At 65.3% G+C, this 17,193-nt stretch overlaps 2 protein-coding genes across 9 annotated transcripts; one reads left to right on the top strand and one right to left on the bottom strand.

Moving 5' to 3' along the window:
- Window positions 1-558: 558 nt before the first annotated feature.
- On the bottom strand, window positions 559-4,928 carry BABAM1 (BRISC and BRCA1 A complex member 1). 4 transcript variants are annotated; one of them, XM_068156351.1, is made up of 9 exons: window positions 4,890-4,928; window positions 3,794-4,116; window positions 3,160-3,218; window positions 2,704-2,824; window positions 2,541-2,619; window positions 2,118-2,142; window positions 1,743-1,872; window positions 1,532-1,627; window positions 559-871 (listed from the first exon to the last, which is right to left on the bottom strand). In XM_068156351.1, the coding sequence occupies exons 2-9, from the start codon at window positions 4,085-4,087 to the stop codon at window positions 671-673; spliced, it is 1,005 nt and encodes a 334-aa protein (XP_068012452.1). In that variant the 5' UTR covers window positions 4,088-4,116; window positions 4,890-4,928; the 3' UTR covers window positions 559-670. The 4 variants fall into 4 exon arrangements, with proteins under 4 accessions (XP_068012452.1, XP_068012451.1, XP_068012450.1 ...); XM_068156350.1 differs by lacking the exon at window positions 4,890-4,928 and adding an exon at window positions 4,862-4,886; XM_068156349.1 differs by lacking the exon at window positions 4,890-4,928 and having other exon boundaries at window positions 3,794-4,179.
- Window positions 4,929-6,868: 1,940 nt separating this feature from the next.
- USHBP1 (USH1 protein network component harmonin binding protein 1) lies at window positions 6,869-12,290 on the top strand. Of its 5 annotated transcripts, none has more exons than XM_068156314.1 (15): window positions 6,869-7,056; window positions 7,532-7,758; window positions 7,848-7,963; window positions 8,048-8,175; window positions 8,249-8,476; window positions 8,576-8,680; window positions 8,780-8,886; window positions 9,035-9,175; window positions 9,265-9,347; window positions 9,960-10,086; window positions 10,168-10,399; window positions 10,546-10,737; window positions 10,826-10,917; window positions 11,056-11,126; window positions 12,102-12,290. In XM_068156314.1, exons 1-15 carry the CDS (start codon window positions 7,048-7,050, stop codon window positions 12,164-12,166), a joined length of 1,923 nt encoding a protein of 640 aa, XP_068012415.1. In that variant the 5' UTR covers window positions 6,869-7,047; the 3' UTR covers window positions 12,167-12,290. The 5 variants fall into 5 exon arrangements, with proteins under 5 accessions (XP_068012415.1, XP_068012414.1, XP_068012413.1 ...); XM_068156313.1 differs by having other exon boundaries at window positions 11,004-11,126; XM_068156312.1 differs by lacking the exon at window positions 12,102-12,290 and adding an exon at window positions 11,726-11,984 and having other exon boundaries at window positions 11,004-11,126.
- Window positions 12,291-17,193: the final 4,903 nt, after the last annotated feature.

Raw genomic sequence — 17,193 nt, 5'->3', positions numbered from 1 at the left:
GCTCCCCAATGCTCCCCGTAACAGCACCAGCGCTCCCAGCGGCCCGCGCCGGCACTGGTGTGCTTCCAGTCACAGAATCAGCACTGCCCAGTGCTTTGCAGCAGCTGCCCAGCGCCACCCAGTGCCCTGCACTGGCATGGCACAGTGCTCCCAATGCCTCCCAGGGCTCTGCCCGTTCTCCAGTGCCTCCCAGCGCTCTGCACCAGCTCCTCAGAGCCTCCCAGTGCCCTGCACTGGCATTGCATAGTGGCCTGCACAGCACTCCCAGTAACAGCAGAAGCACTCCCAGTGTCCTGCACCAGTGCCTCCCAGTACCCGGCAGCAGCACCACCAAGTGCCTCCCAGTCCTCCACACCAACACCTCCCATCACTCCACCCCACAAAGCAGCCAGAGCCCCAGGGCTACCCTGGGTACCTAGTTGTCCCTCAGGCCCCACACACCAGCACCACTGGGCACAAGACATCTCCCTTGCCCCAATGGCTGGGTGGGGACCAGGGCAACATCCCCCTAGACACCCCCCTTCCCCCCCAGGAGCTGCACCACCACCACACCATCAGTTCAGGAACACACATCTCTCTTTCCCCATCCCAGTTAACACCAGTTGGCCACCATTCCCCAGCCAGCCCTTCCCCCTGGGGCTCAGAGGGTGGCTTCAACCTCGGGGGGGGGTCAGACGGTGGCCTCGATCTCGGGGGGCTCATCCTCCTCCAGCAGCCCATAGGCTGCATGGCTCTGGAAGGGTCGTTGCAGGGGGTGGGCCAACAGCTTGGCCATGCAGTTGTGGAGCTCCACTGCTGGACCTGTCAGCGACACCTCGTACTTGTAGTTGGTGCCTTTGGTGTCCAGGCTGCTGAAGAAGCTGTACATCTCCTGGTGGGGACACAACCGTGCGCAGCAGGTGATGTACAGACAGCCCCCACCCCAGTGAGGGGACAGCTCCTGCTGTGTGTACACAGAGCCCCAGCGTGGTGAGGTTGGAAGGGAGCAATGGAGATCATCCAGCCCAACCCCCCCTGCTCCAGCAGAGCACCCACAGTACCTTGCCCAGGAGCACAGGGGCCAGAGGGGATTGGAAGCTCTCCACACAAGGAGACTCCACAACCTCTCTGGGCAGCCTGCTCCAGGCCTCCAGCACCCTCACAACAAACAACTTTCTCCTCCTGTTCAGATGGAACCTCCTGGGTTCCAGTTTGTGCCCCTTGTGCTGTCCCTGGGCACCACTGAGCAGAGTCTGGCCCCAGCCTCTTGCCCCTGACACATCCTTTGGCTCTTGCTGAGCATTGCACAGCTCCCCTCTGGGGCTGCTCTTCTGCAGGCTCTCAGCCCCAGGGTCTCAGCCTTTGCTCCTCCCAGAGCTGCTCCAGGCCCCTCAGCAGCTCTGCAGCCTGCACTGGACTCTCCCCAGCAGTTCCTTGGCTCTCTTGAATGGGGGAGCCCAAAACTGGCCCCATGACTCCAGACATGGCCTCCCTAGGGCAGAACAAAGGGGGAGAAGAACCTCCCTCAACCCTCTGGCCACACTCTCCTTACCTTACTTACCTTCCAGCTCATCTCATCCTCCTTCTCCTCCACCCCATTGTGGATGTAAACCACATCGAAGAAGAAGTAAGGACACTGCAGCATCTTCTGCAGGAGGAGAAGATGGCAAATGGCACCAGGAAGCTCTTCCCAGGATGGACCCAGAGCCACCAAGAGGTGGGAGAAGGAAAGGGAACTGGCTGGGGGGGGGGTCAAAACAAACCTTCATCTGCTCTGACATGGAGAACTGAGGCTGGCAGCCTGGGCGGCCAAAGACCAGGATGGTCCTGACCACGTAGGGGGGTGGGATGGTCTGGACATTCTCTGTCACTGGCAGCTCAATCTTCTGCTGGCTGTGCTGGGAGGATGGGGGCAGCTCAAGGACAATCCCCTCCCCGAGCCCCAAGCCCCACCATGACCTCCCCACTTCATTAAATCACATCCCAACAGCTCCGGGCTGGCGCTGGCAGAGCAGCAGCCCCCACCCCACTTCAACCTCTCTTGGGGCTGAAGGCTCCTAACACCCCCCTGCCAAGCAGCACCCATGTCCCCTCCCCAGCAGCACCCATGGGTCCCCCCCTGGCCCAGCCCTACTCACATCAGGTTGAAGAGTCCTTCCAGATCTGCAAGGCCCAGGTAAGGACTGATCCTGGCACACTGAGCCTTGCCTATACCCAGAGCTGGTGGCCAGGCTGGCACCAGGGCACCCAGAGAGCTCCCACCAAGGGAGGGGATGGACCAAAGTGGGGAGAAAACACCAAGAAATGGGTGTCTGGGGCAGGGGGGCTGGGCTTGGTGGGATCAGGACTTCAAGCCTCCAACCTCAACCACTACTCAGTGCTGCAGCCAGCTTGGCTGTGCCAGGGACGCCAATGAGGCCAGGGATCTACTGCCAGCTGCGGGCAGCAGGCCTGGGGGGTACACTGTTTGCACCCAAACAACCTCCCCCCACCAACATGCACCCCAGGGACCCTGCAAGGTCCCAAGCCCCCCTGTCCCAAGCCCACAGGTGGAGGGATACTGAAGGACTTGCAGACGACAGTCTCCAGGTCGTAGAGGCAGCTGCAGACCTCGCGGGGGTCCGAGGTGAACCCTGAGAGCTGAGAGGAGTTGGGGTGAGTGGGGAGGGGAGGGTGGGGATTGTCCCCACCCCCAGCCCTGGTCCCTGTCCCCATCCTGCTCACCCAGGTGGCATCGTTGTTGACCACCACCAGGGCAAACTCGTGGCACTTATCGATCTTGTGCTTGGTCCTCACGAACATCTCGATCATCTTCTGGGAGATGTTCAGGGCGTTGGTCTTGGACCTGCCAGGGGGGACACAGCTCAGCAGGAACCAGTGTCCCCCCCAGGCTCCCCCCAGTGTCCTTCCAGTGTCTCCCCAGGGTCCTTACAGCATCCCCCCAGTATTCCTCCAGTGGCCCCTCAGTGTCCCCCTAGTGTCCCCCTAGTGTCCCTACTGTGTCTCTCCATTGTCCCCCTAATGTCCCCCCCATGTTCTCCGGTGTCCCCACAGTGTCCCCCTTAGTATCCCTCCAGTGTCCCCCTACTGTCCCTCTAGTGTCCTCCCAGTATCCCTCCAGTGCCCCCCCAGTATCCCCCCCCAGGGCCAGCTCGGCCAGCAGCAACCCCAACCACCTACCCATTGAAGGACTCCAGCTTGGGCAGTGCCATCTCCTCAGCCAGGTCCAGGCAGATGATCTGTGGGAACCGTGGAGGTGTTTGGGTTGGCAGAGATCAGATCATGGAGGCCAGCCCTGAACCAGCACTGCCCCAGGGCACCACCAACCCCTGGCCCTCAGCACCACAGCTCCAGGGCTCTGAAACCCCTCCAGGGCTGGGGACTCCACCACTGCCCTGTGCAGCCTTGGGCCAGGCCTGGACCAGCCTCAAGAGGCAGAAATTGTTCCTCATGGCCAAGCTGAACCTTCCTTGGGGCAACTTGAGACCATTTCCTCTTGGCCTGTTGCTTGTCCTTAGGCAGCAGAGCCCAACCCCAACCTCCCTGCAGCCTCCCCTCAGGGAGCTGCAGAGAGCAAGGAGGTCTCCCTCAGCCTCCTCTTCTCCAGGCTGAACCCCCCCAGCTCCCTCAGCTGCTCCTCCCCAGCCCTCTTCTCCAGACCCTTCCCTGGACCTGCTCCAAACCCCTCAGTGTCCTTCTGGGAGGGAGAGACCCAAACCTGACCCCAGGGCTGCAGGGCAAGAGCCGCAGCCGAGCCCACCACGTGCCCTCGCCTCGGTGCCAGGGCTGTGCCACCCTCCCTGCAGCCACTCACCACCTTCTCCGGGCAGTTCACCCGCGGCGTCTTGACCTGGACCTCGGTGGGGGGCAGGGGCCCGGGCCAGGCGGTGCCGTCGGGCACGGCGGTGCCCTGGGGGCTGTCGTCGGCGCTGGCCGCCTCGCCCTCCCCCTCGCTGCGGTTGCCCACGCTGGTCTGGGCGCTCAGCGCCCGGTCCTCGGCACCCTCGGGGTTGGATCGGGTCCTGGGCCGCGGCTCTGCCGCCTTCTCCTCCTCCTCCTCGGCGGCGCTGCCAGGCTCCGAGGTGTCCATCACGCAGCCACGCTCCATGGTGCCGACGGGGACCGATGCCAGGGGGGCTGCAGGGTGCCAGTGCTGCCGCTGCCAGCCGCCCTCCAGCTTCCCAGCTGCGTGTGCCCCTTGCTCCTCTGCCCCCTGCCCCACGTGCTCCCCTGCCCACAGAGCCCATGCCCCCTGCCCAGCTCTGCTCCATGCACCCCCTGCCCTCTGCCCCCATATCAATGCACTCCCTGCCAACACCCCCCCACACCTCCTGCCCATGTAGCCCCGGACCCATGTGCCCCCCCCCCCCCCCGCCAACTCCGTGCACCCCCTACCCACACAACACCTGCCCTGGGCCCCCCACTTTATGCACCCCCTGCCCACGCACCCCCTTGCCCTGTACCCTCCCTGCCCACGCACTCCCTTCCCTGTTCCCCCTCCGCCGTGTGCCCTCCTCACTTTGTGAACCCCCTACCCTGTGCCCCCCGACTTTACTCACCCCCTGCCCACGCACCCCTGCCCTGGGGCCTCCACTTTGTGCACCCCCTGCCCACGCACTCCCTGCCCTGTGCCCCCCCAACTTTGTGCACCTCCTGCCCACGCAGCCCCTGCCCTGTGTCCCACCCACACTTTGTGAACCCCCTGCCCAGGCAGCCCCTACCCTGCGCCCCCCACTTTGTGCATCCCCTGCCCACGCAACCCCGTGCCCCCCCCGTATCCGCCGCCCCACTCAACCCCTACCGCGGTCCCCACCCCGCCCCACGCAACCCCTTGCCCCGTAGCCCTCCCCCTCCCCCGCTGCCCCCAGCGCCCCTCCGGTACCGGGCACCCCCCCGCGGCGCGCGCTCACCGCTCCCGGCCGCACGCGCCCCGCCCGGGACCGCCGGGAAACGGCGTCGCGCGAGGGCTGCTGGGATTTGGAGTTCCCGAGGCACCGGCCGGGCACGAAGGGGGCAGGAAAGGGGTGGCCCCGGCACCCAGCACCCCAAAACCACACCCGCCCACTGCCCCCGGCACTCATAGCCCTCCCCGCACCCCAAATATCCATGAGCAACCCCCCCGCACCCATATGAACCCCCCTGCACCCCAAATATCCATGAGCAACCCCCCCGCACCCCAAATATCCATGCGCAACCCCCCCGCACCCATATAACCCCCCTGCACCCCAAATATCCATGAGCAACCCCCCCGCACCCATATAACCCCCCTGCACCCCAAATATCCATGAGCAACCCCCCCGCACCCATATGAACCCCCTCCGCACCCCAAATATCCATGAGCAACCCCCCCGCACCCATATGAACCCCCCTGCACCCCAAATATCCATGAGCAACCCCCCCGCACCCATATGAACCCCCTCCGCACCCCAAATATCCATGAGCAACCCCCCCGCACCCATATAACCCCCCTGCACCCCAAATATCCATGAGCAACCCCCCCGCACCCATATAACCCCCCTCGCACCCCAAATATCCATGAGCAACCCCCCCGCACCCATATAACCCCCCTGCACCCCAAATATCCATGAGCAACCCCCCCGCACCCATATGAACCCCCCCTGCACCCCAAATATTCCTAGGTACTCCCCTGCACCCTAAATATCCATGGGCACACCCCACCCCCCCCTGCACCCATGCACTGTTCTCTTGCACCCCTGCTGCACCCCAAATCCCCCCTGCAGCTCCTAAACCCCCATGTGTGGCACCCTCCGCACCCCAAACATCTCCCTGCAGCACCCCAAGCCCACATCCACTGCCCCCCTGCACCCCAAGTACCCTTTTGCACCCCAAACATCCCCTGCAGCACCCCAAACCCACACCCACTGTCCCCTGCACCCCAAATCCCCCCTGCAGCACCCCAAGACCCCTCTCCAGCACCTAAACATCCATGTGCTGACCCCCTGCACCCCAAATCCCCTTTGAACCCCAAACATCCCCTGCAGCACCCCAAACACATATCCACTGCCCCCTGCACCCCAAATCCCCCCTGCAGCACCCCAAACCCACATCCACTGTCCCCTGCACCCCAAATCCCCCCGAAGCACCCCAAGACCCCTCTCCAGCACCTAAACATCCATGTCCTGCCCCCCTGCCCCCCAAATCCCCTTTGAACCCCAAACATCCCCTGCAGCACCCCAAACCCACATGCACTGCCACTCTGCACCCCGAATATCCTTTTGCACCTCAAAGCCCTCCCTGCAGCACCCTAAAACCGCCCCTCCATGCACCTAAGCACCCATGTGCAGCCCCCTCTGCACCCCAAACTCCCCCTGCAGCACCCCAAACTCACATCCACTGCCCCCCCCGCACCCCAAATACCCCTTTGCACCCCCAAACAACCCACCCACTGTCCCCCCAGCACCCCCTGATACACCCCTGCCCACCCCTTCACACCCCAAATATCCACACACTGCCCACAGCACCCGGGGCTGGCCCCCTCCATGCCCTGCCCACCTTTATGCCACACCTCTCAGCACCCCCAAACTCTCATGCCCCCTCTTGCACCCCCAAAATGTGCCCCCCAAGCTGCCCCCCCCCAAACAGCTCCAGGAGATGCTGGAGGCTGCCTGCAGCCCCTCCTCGACTGGGGGGGAGGGAGCCTGGGCACAGGGGGGAGGGTGCAGCGTGGGGCCAGGGTGCCATGGGGCAGAGTGGGAAGGGTAGGTTTTGGGGGGCAGAGCCCCCCCACAAAATGGTTTTGTGTCCCCCCCCCCCCAAATGGCTTTGTCACCCCCCCGGGCGTGGGGCAGCGCAACGGTTAAGTGGAGGAGGCTGCACCGGGGCCGCTGAGGAAGAGGAAATCAGGGCAGGAACAAGGACAAGGGAAGGGCCCAGGACAGGGGCTGGAAGGATCCGGAAGGTGCTGGGAGGTGCCAAGAGTCATCCTCTTTCTCCCCCTCCCCCCACCCCTTGCAGGGCTGTGGCAGCAGAAGGAGCCCCCGGGAGCAGGGCACCGGGAACGGGCACCGGTTGGCACGAGGTGTCGACAGCGGGCAGCAGGTGGTGAGGATGGAGAAGGTAAAAGTTGAGGGTTGCGTGGCATGGGCGCTGCCAAGGCTTGGCCCTGTGGGGCTGTCTCCTTGTGCCACCCATGGGCATCACCCGAGCGTGGGCACCCTTGGCTGTGCTGTGGTGTGGCAGCGCCAGATGCCGCCCAGCCCTGGCTCCAGGGAGCAGGATGAGACTGCAGCCACCTCAGCACCCTTGGCCCTGCTGTGCCATGGTGTGGCAGTGCCAGATGCTGCCCAGCCCTGGCTCCAGGGAGCAGGATGAGACTGCAGCCACCTCAGCACCCTTGGCCCCGCTGTGCCATGGTGTGGCAGCGCCAGATGCTGCCCAGCCCTGGCTCCAGGGAGCAGGATGAGGAGACTGTGGCCCATCAGATGGTGACCAAACCCCAGCCCAATCCTGGCAAATCCCAGGGGGTGCCAACCCCTCTGTCCCCTGGTGCCAGCTAGCACCAGGATGGGCAGACATCCCCCTGTGCCCACAGCTCCCACAACCCTCACCGGCTGAGGAGGATGAGGATGAGAAGGATGATGAAGAGGAGGAGGATGATGATGAGGAGAAGGATGATGAAGAGGAGGAGGAGGAGGAAGAGGAGGAGATGATGGGGGGCACTGAGGGCATCCTGCACTACGATCAGCACCTTGCCAGGCTGCTGGCCACGGTGGCAAAGCTGCACCGGAGAGCTGAGCAGCTGCAGCACCGAGCAGGCAGGTACCAGCACCTGGCACCTGGCACTTGGAGGGCACTGGACACCATCACCTCCCTGTCCCACTCCATCTCTGCTCTTCACCACCCCACAGGGAGGATGAGGAGGTTTGGGAGGGCACTGCCAGCCTCCCTGCTGCCAGCCCCACTGCTGCCAGCCCGCAGCCTCAGTGCCTCGACGGCAAGCTCGATGGTGGCACTGGTCTGGAAGGTGGGTGCATCATGCTGTGCCATGCCATGCCAGGCCATGCCAGCACCTCAGTGACCTGACCTTGGCCACCTTCCCTCTCCCCAGCCCCTGGCCCCGACCTCTTTGCCGCCCTGCAGCACGCAGTGAGCTCCCTGGAGCGGGCTGTCTTCTCCCGGCACCGCCGGGCACCGCCGCAGCCTTTGCCCGGGGAGGAGTGGGCACGAGCGGCCAAGGTGAGCCACGCCAGCACGGCCGGCCCCAGGTGCCAAGGAGATGGGCACTGGCTGACCAGCTCCATCTTCCCAGAGCCTGGAGGAGCTGGACCGGGCACCGTGCTGGGCTGGGAGGCCGGTGTGCCACGGCCCGGAGGATGGAGGGGGCGAGGGGCCGCTGGCAGAGGAGGCGGCGGTGGCAGCAGCGTTGGCGAGGAATGTGGCACTGAGGGCAGCCCTGGGGCGCAGGGAGGAGGAGCTGTGCCAGGCCGAGGACTCCCTGCGGGCGCTGCGGGGGGACCGTGACCGCCTTCAGCGGAAGGTTGGTGCTGGGGGCATGGCACAGGGGTGGGGCGTGGGGGGCACTGCCCTGCTCCAGCCCTGGGGCTGCCGCTGGGACTCAGCTTGGTGCTTGGCACAGGTGCAGGACCTGCGAGATGCTCTGTGCAGGCTGGAGGAACCAGAGGGCTCTGGCAGTGACACCCCTGGGCCTGGCACCCCCTTGGCACAGTCCCAGCTGCTCCTGGTGAGTGTGGAGCCAGGCTGGGCTGTGGCAATTAGGGTTGGGTGGCCTCGATGGGTGGCATCCTGCTCTGGTGCCACTCTCTGCTTGTCCCCTCTGCAGGACCAACCCCAGGGCCACGACGGTGCTCAGCCCCATGCCCCCCTGTCCCCCCAACCCTCCGAGGGTGCCAGGCGGGAGCAGGAGGAGCGGGCACAGCAGCTGCAGGGGTGAGTTGTGAGTGTGCCCCCACAGCACCCCCAAACCCCCAACCTAACCCCCCCCAACCCCCAACCCCACCCCAGGGGCTGCCAAGATTTCACCAGAGGGGAAACTGAGGCAGGCTGCTGGTTGCCGGCGGGTGCTGGCGGTGCCCAGGTGCCTGGCACGGCTGCAGGAGGTGAACCGGGCACTGGCAGGTGCCCTGCAGGACTGCAAGAGCGATGCAGAGAGGCTCAGCATGGTGCTGGGCCAGCACGAGGCCCGCAGCACCGCCCTGCGCCTGGCACTGCGCTGCAGGTGGGCACAGGGGCAGGGAGAGGGGCACGGGTAGGGGGGAATGCTGCTGGCAGTGCCAGGCTGAGCCCTCCCCCCCCTTCTCCCTGCAGCGAGCGCTGCGGGGGGGCCTACGCAGCCCTGCTGGAGCTGGTGCGGGGGAAGAGGAGCAGGGAGCAGGATGGGACCCGCGGGGGTAAGAGGGGCGCTGGGGAGGTGGGGGGAGTTTATGGGGGGAGGTACTGGGGGCGTACTGGGGAGGTGATGGGGAGGACACTGGGGGGATACTGGGGAGCTGATGGGGGGTACTGGGAGGGGATACTGGGGAGGTGATGGGGTCGACATTGGGGCGTACTGGGGAGCTGATGGGGAGGACACTGGGGGGATAATGGGGAGGTGATGTGGGATACTGGGAGGGGATCCTGGGAATTTCATGGGAAGGATGTTGTGGAGTTCATGGGGAGGATACTGGGGAGTCCGTGGGGTATCACTGTGGCCATACTGGGGAGTTCTCAGGGAGGATCCTGGGGGGTGCTTGGGAGTTTGTGGGGACTACACTGGGGGGATACTGGGAAGGTCCTGAGGAGGATGCTGGGGAGGTACTGGGGAGTTCATGGGGAAGATGCTGGAGGATACTGGGGGATGCTGGGAGGATGTAGTAGGAGGGATGCAGCTGGATGCCCAGGGGACACTGCAGGGTTATCAGGAGGCAGGAAGGATGCTGGGGACCCCTTAGTCCCCAGTCCAGTCCCTGTGGGCACATACTGGGGAGGGGCACTTGCCCCAATGCCACCTGCCCCATGCCCAGGAGCTGGGGAAGAGCAGAGCCTGGGGCAGGGACAGGGATCCAGCCCCACACCCATGGAAGGGAGGCAGCTCCAGGGTGGAGCAGAGACGGAGGTCCAGGAGGAGAGTGGAGACAGCAGACTGCAGAGGTACCCGGGAAGGGGAGCAGGGTGGGCACGATGCCAGGGCTGAGCTGTGCCTCTGTACCCACCCCAGCCCCATTCCCACAGCTTCCCAGCACCCCTGGAGGAAGGAGCCCTGCGGGAGCACATCCGCCGGCTGCGCACGGAGCAGGCGGCCCTGGAGGCATCTCTGCAGGATGCCCCAGCCCCCACCAGCACCCACCGCAGCCAGGATGCCCGAACCAGGGCTGAGAGGGCGCTGCAGGACGCCAGGGACCTCCTGCCAGGCTGGAGGAGGCCAGAGAAGGCAGAGCTGCTGCAGGATTTGGCAGTGCTCAAGGTGAGATCTTTGATCCCTCCTGGGCTCTCTGCAGGGTCCAGGCTTTGGGCAGAGCAGCCAGGAGAAGGGAGGGAGTGGAGCTGGGCAGGGTGTTGGGGCCGTGCCTCAGTTTCCCCTGCCCAGTGGTGATGCCACCACCCTGCCAGGAGGCCATGGCTGACCTGAAGACTCGGCTGCAGCTGGCACAGAGGGAGAAGCGAGGGCTGGAGGTGCTGGTGGCCGGGCAGGGACCACGCGAGGCTGCCCTGTGCCTGCTGCTCCAGCACCTGCAGCAGGAGCAGGATGGGGACCACAGCCACCCCCCCAGCTCCCCCAGCAGCTCCAGCAGCAGTGAGGAGGTAAGGAGCACCCTGACCTCCCCATGGAGAGCCTCCATGGGCCCCGGGGGTCTTCCTGGGGGGCAGGACCCACAGCCAACCTCTGCAGGATGCCCCAACCGCTCGCATGGGAGCAGCAGCTGCCCAGCACCCTCTGGACCCAGAGCAGACGAGGGAAGAGCTGCTCCATACCCTGACCAGGTAAGAGCCTCCCTGGTGTGCCCAGTCCTATGGTGCCAGCACTGGCAGCCTCTGGGGTGCCCTGGCTGCCATGTGGCTGTCCCCAGGGTGCAGGAGCTGCATGCCCAGGCACAGACCCTGGTGCTGTCCCTGGAGCAGAGTGTTGCCAGCAGCCGTGCCCAGCAGGTGCAGCGTGCCACCATCACCAGAGACTTCTTCCATGCTCACAGGTGGGCAGCAGACACCCCAAAATGCAACGTCTCCCCTCCTGAATGCCCCCCCCAAAACCACAGTGGCATCCTGCACGTCCTGCCCCAGATGCCTGATGCCCTCCTGGCACACCCCAAGAATGCTGCCCTGTCTGCCACAACCCAGAGCTGCGGTGGCATCCTTCACACCCCTAATGCAAGGTCCCTTCCTGGGCACCCAAACCCATGCTCCCTCCCTGCCCCCCAGTCATGATCCCTCCTGCCTGTGTTGTCCCCTCGGTCCCCTCCGTGCCCTTGGTCTCCTTGGCCCTCTGGGTCCCTTTGGTGTCCTGGTCCCCTCACTCCCATGGGTATCCTGGGTGCCCTTTGTTCCCCTCACTCCCTTGGGTCTCCTGGGTGCCCTTTGTTCCCCTCAGTCCCTTGGGTCCCCTTGGTCCTCTGGATCCCCTCAGTTCCCTTCATTCCCTCACTCCCTTGGGTCTCCTGGGTGCCCTTGGTGCCCTTGTTCCCCTCACTCCTTTGGGCCCCCTGGGTCCCCTCGGTCCTCTGGGTCCTGTCAGTGCCCTCGGCCCCCTCAGTGCCCAGGGTGGCCGGGCGGTGTGCTGAGCGTGGCCCCGCAGCGCCCTGGCCCTGGGGTACCGCAGTGCCCGGCGGAAGCAGGCAGCGCAGCTGCGCCAGCTGGAGGCACAGGCAGGTGCCCTGCGCCGGCAGCATGCCCGGCGGGAGCAGGCCCTGGCCCACAGGCTGCACACCCTGGAGCAGGGCAGACCCAGCAACGAGACCTTCATCTAGGGACCCCTCGACACCCCCAGATATCTACCCCCATCCCCCCCGCCTATACCAGCAGGTGCCTGCTGCGTCCCCACGGAGAATAAACCAGCGATGCCCCCAGCCCCGGCGTGCTTTGGCTTTAGGGGGCGGACAGGGGGAGGATTTTGGGGCAGGGGGGTGGGGGGGGGCTTTGGGGTCAGGCAGCTGAAACCAACCCCCCCCCAGCTTGGCTCATCCCAGGAACAAAGGCCATCCTGTGCCCCCGGGCCACCACTGCTATCTCCAGATGAAGCCATTTCGTTAGCCCTGACGTGGGATCAAAGGTGACAGCGGTGGCCGTGCCGGCCGGGGCCATCCATATTCAGGAGGGAAGAGGAGCAGTGACCCCGCACCGAGGGCACCCAGGGAATGAGGGGCAGGGGGCGGCGTGGGGAGGACGACGACACCTGGCAACGGGGCTGTGCCTGGGGGGGATGCCGTGGGGAGCAAGGGGGAGAGGCTAAACCCATCAGCCTGAACCCCGATGTGATGGATAATGGGAGCCAGGACGGGGCCAAGGGGGGGTGTGGGGCTGGGGGGAAAAGGGGTGTAGGGCTAGGGGTGAGGGCATGTGGGACTAGGGGGCAAAAGGTGTGTGGGGCTGGGGGGGAAGGAGGTGTGGGGCTAGGGGAGAAGCATGTGTGGGGCTGAGGAGGAAAGGGTGTGTGGGGTTGGGGGGGGAGGAGGTATGGGGCTGGGGAGGAGGGTATGTGGGGCTGGGGGGAAGTGTGTGTGAGGATGGGGGGGAAGGGTGTGTGGGGCTGGGTGGGGGAAAGGGTGTGTGGGGCTGTGGGGTGGCATGGGGCAGTGTGATGTGGGGCAGTGTGGGGTGGCATGGGGCAGTGTGCGGTGGGGCGGTGTGGGGTGATGTGGGCTGGTGTGGGGCTGTGGGGGCTATTTCTAGGCTAAAATGAGGCCTGAGCCTCCCCTGAGAGCCCCTGCAGAGAGGGTCAGGGCTCAGGGGATCAATATCCAGAGCTGGGGTGATGGGAAAGGCAGGGAGAGGGCGGCAGGGGTGTGGGAATTTGGGGGTGCAGGGATGTAGGGCAAGCATTCAGGGCTGCAGGGATGTAGGGCAAGGCTGCAGGGCTGTGGGAATTCAGGGCTGCAGGGTAGGGATGCAGATGTGGGGATCCAGGGAGAGGATGCAGGGCTGCAGGGCAGGGACACGGACGCAGGGATGCAGAGGAGGGATTCAGGGATGCAGGGTCATGGGGGTGCAGACACACAGAGATGCAGGGCAAGAGTGCAGGCATGTGGGGGCTGCAGGACTGCAGGGATACAGAGCAGGGATGCAGGGATACAGAGCAGGGATGCAGGGATGCAGCAGACTCCTGGAGCTGGCAGTGCCCTCTGTCCCTGGAGCCCTTCCAAACAGTGTCCCCAGAGGCAGTGGGGACTGGATGGAAGGAGATCCCCAGGGATCAGCCCCAGTATGGAATGGGAGCACTGGTGCCACGTAGCCAGGCCTGGATCGGTGCCATATGCCCAGCAGGAGTGGCACATCCTCGCGCCCAGACACCAGAGCAAGGGACGCTGCCCATGCTGCCCTGTGCCAGGCTCCGGTGGTGCCTGCTGGGGCCAGATCCGCTCGGGGCGGGGAGGGGTCCCGGGGGCTGGGGGGGGTGAGGGGGGGGCTGTGAGAGGCTGACCCCCAGGTTGAAGGTCAGGGCTCGGCGCTCAGACCTCTTTTCAGATTCAAATGGGTTCCTGGGGGCTTTGTGCGGGGTCAGGCTCCACCGAGAGCCGCATGAAAGGGCCGGGGCGGCCTCGACCCTGGGTGCTGGGAGGAGGAGGAGGAGGAAGTGGAGGAGGAGGAGAAGGAGGAGAAGGAGGAGGAGGGGGCAGGCAGGACCCTCTGCCCCCGGCTGGAGGGGTCCCTGCTGCACATCCTACTGCCCCTGAGGCCAAATCAAGGCATCAGCAGGGATGGGGTGAGCCAGGCTGCGGCGTCCCTCAGCGGTGCCCGGTGGCTGTGGGGGGCATTCAGGGTGGGCTGATATGGCCCCTGGCTCCCTGCCGCTGCGCCAGGCTCGGCCTTGCTGCCTGCCTTGGCACACCCTGAGTCTTTGCCAAGGACAGAGCGTGCCATGAGCTCAGGGAGTGGAGCTGGGGGCCCCTTGGTACCCTGCTGCCTGCCAGGCTGCCAAGTACGGCACAGGGCAGCGTGGTTAAAGCATGGCACAGCATGACACAGCAGAGCACAAAGCAGCATGGCACAGCGTGGCATGGGGCAGCAGGGCACAGGACAGCATGGCACAGAATGGCACAGGGCAGGAGGATGGCTGGGGGTGGCGAGCCCCCTCCCTTGCTTTGCCTGCTGCTCCCCCCCCTTCCCATGCACCCACAAACCTGCAGCTCCCCGGGGGGGCTCCATGTGCCAGTCCACGGTGCCACCATGCCTGCCCACTCCCTGCCTCAGTTGCTCCCTCTGTGGATTGCAGCAGCTCCCCCTCCCTCCCCTCTGCCCCCCCCCCCAGCACCCCATTCCCTGGGAAAGCAGCTCCTGGGGGGAGGGGGCCTGCAAAACACCCTCTGGGCAGGGGCCAAGGCGTGCTGAGGCCGGGGGCCGGGGGGGGGTCAAGGAGGCAAAGGCAGCAGGGGAGCAGCTGGGAACAACTGGGAGCAATGGGAGCAGGGAAGGGCCCCCCTGGGAGGGAGTGTCCGGCTGTGCCTGGGTGGGATCTGATATCCCAGGATCTGATATCCCGGGAATGCAGGGCAAGGGCAGGGAGTGGCCTTGGGGAAGCTGGGGGGGAGGGGACACCGGGGACAAGGGGGGGTGGGGTCTGCTTCAGCCTCTCCGCAGGGCTGGGAGTAAAACTATGGCATCTCACCGCGGGGGGCACGCTGGGGGGAGAGAGAGTCCACGTGTGCGTGGGCACCACCCCCTGCGTGGGGCTGCCTGTGCCCTGCATGGGCACAGAATGGGTGCTCCTTGCCCTAGCCTCTGGGGCAGCTGTGGGGCACAGAGCCCTGCTGTGGGGTGCAGGGTTGTGCCGTGGGGTGCAGAGCCCCACTGTGGGGCACGGAGCGATACCATGGGGCAGAGAGTCCTGCCATGGGGTGCAGAACCGTGCCAGATGTGAGGGCACCCAGCAATCTGGTGGAGCCAGCACCCAGCCCTCTGGTGCTACTGGCACCCAGTTCTGTTGTGGTGCCAGGAATCAGCTGTGTGGTGCCCCTGGCACCCAGCTCTCTGGCAGTGCCACTACCCATCTCCCTGCTGCTGGCACTCAGCTCTCCAGCGGCACAACCACAGCCCCTGCCACACTTCAGCAAGGGTCACTCCACCACCCCACCCCCCACCCCAGCCCAAACACCCCTCGGGGGAGCAGCTGCTGCACCGCTGCCACCCACCCAGGTCCCGATCCCAATCCTGGAGCCCTCTGCAAGCCCTGCTGGGCGCCTCTGCCATGCCAGAGCCTTGCCCGGGGGGCGTCGGAAGGGGGGCGGGGGGGGGGAAGAGGGGGCGGGGGCGAGGTGGGGGTGGGCACAAAATGTGCCGGTAGCTCCCGGGGGCCCTTTGTGCGGCGGAGGCAGCGGAGCAGGGCGAGGAAGGAGGAATTCCTCCGGAGATCAAACGCTGCGGCCAACTGGACACCGACGTCAAAACAAACCCGGCGGGGCCGGGCAGCGGCCGGGGGGGCTGGGTGGAGAGGATCCAATTCCCTCCTTTGTTCCCTGGATTATTATTTTTTTGCAGGGGGGCGAGGAGGAGGAGGAGGAGGAGGAGGCAGGGAAAGGGCCATAAATCACAGCCTGACAGAAGAGAAAGGAGAAGCCAAGCCGGCTGCAGGTGGCGGGGGGGGGGATGGACACCCCTCATAGCCAAGCTGGGAATCGCTCCCCCCCCCCCCCCCCCCCCCCAAAAAAAATATCTGTCCCCTTCCCAGTTGGCTTTGGCAGGCTGTGCTCCTCCACTCATGGCACTGGTGGTGGATGGGCACCTCGGGGTGGCTGCCTTGGTGAGCAGGGATCCATGGAGCCGTGGAATGGGTGGGCTTGGAAGGATCCTTGAAGACCGCCCAGTGCCAACCACCCCCTGCCGTGGGCAGGGACACCTCCCGCCAGCCCAGGTTGCTCAGCCTGGCCTTGGACGCCTCCGGGGAGGGGGAAGCCACAGCCTCCCTGGTCTGAGATCCCTCCAGGCAGGAGGAAATGGAAGTTTTATTTCTGGCTGCAGCCTCAAGCCAGCCCCCAGCAGCTCCAGGCTGGGCGCTCGGGTGCAGCTTTTGACCTCCAGTCCATTCTGTTTCTCCTTTCCCCCAACCCCCACGGTGGGTTGGCAATGCCAAGCACGGTGGCATGAGGCACTGCGAGGGTCCCGGCGGCCTGGCCGGCACCGCCGGCCGCTCCCCTCAGCATCCTCCAAAGCAGGGAGCACAGCGTGGGGTGCCCCACACAGCAGGGACAGCCCCACACGCTGGGGGCCGGGGCTGGGGGAGAGGGACCCAGGCTGCCTGCACCCCAGCTCCGCACCCTGCCCACTGGACTTTGCCCCCACGAGTCAAGGTGAAAGCCACAGTGCCAGGAGACAGCAAGGCCGCCGTGGCACGGCCAGGAGGAGAGTTTGGCCCCCGGGTGAAAGGCGAGGGCAGGGCGGCACCGCAGCGCTGCTCCCGGCCTGGCTCCCCCGGCAGCCTCCTTCCGGCACAGCTTGGTTCTTGTTAATGGTTAACAGGGTGGCAGCAGGATGGCACTGAGCACTTGTGACCAGCACCCACCACCACCATTCACACCAGCACCCACACCAGCACTTGTGACCAGCACCCACAGCCAGCACCCAGGACTGGCACCCACCACCAGAACCCATGACCACCATTCACACCAGCACCCACTACCAGCACCCATGACTGGCACCCACCATCAGCACCCACGATCACCATTCACACCAGCACCCACACCAGCACCCATGATCACCATTCACACCAGCACCCACAGCCAGCACCCACACCAGCACCCACCACACCACACCACACCAGCACCCATGACCAAGCACCCACAGCCCACCCCATCTCCCAAGACCAACTCATCAGCTCCTATGTGTCCAACTCAATTAACCTCATCAGAAAGCATTTTACAGGCAGCATCCAGCCCTTTGCCCCACCCCAGGGTGATGCAGAGAGTGATGGCACCCAAGGGACATTGGGCACTACAGCAACACCCCATGGCACAGCCCTGGCATCACAGAATGGGTTGGGTTGGAAGGGACCTGAAAATCATCCACGGGCAGGGACACCTCCCACCAGTCCAGGCTGCTCAAGGCCTCATCCAG

Source organism: Melanerpes formicivorus, unplaced genomic scaffold (genome assembly GCF_026170545.1).
Source record: "Melanerpes formicivorus ecotype bairdi unplaced genomic scaffold, bMelFor1.0.p_v2 SCAF_34, whole genome shotgun sequence".
NCBI lineage: Eukaryota > Metazoa > Chordata > Aves > Piciformes > Picidae > Melanerpes > Melanerpes formicivorus.
This window is presented reverse-complemented; position numbering and strand designations above follow the sequence as displayed.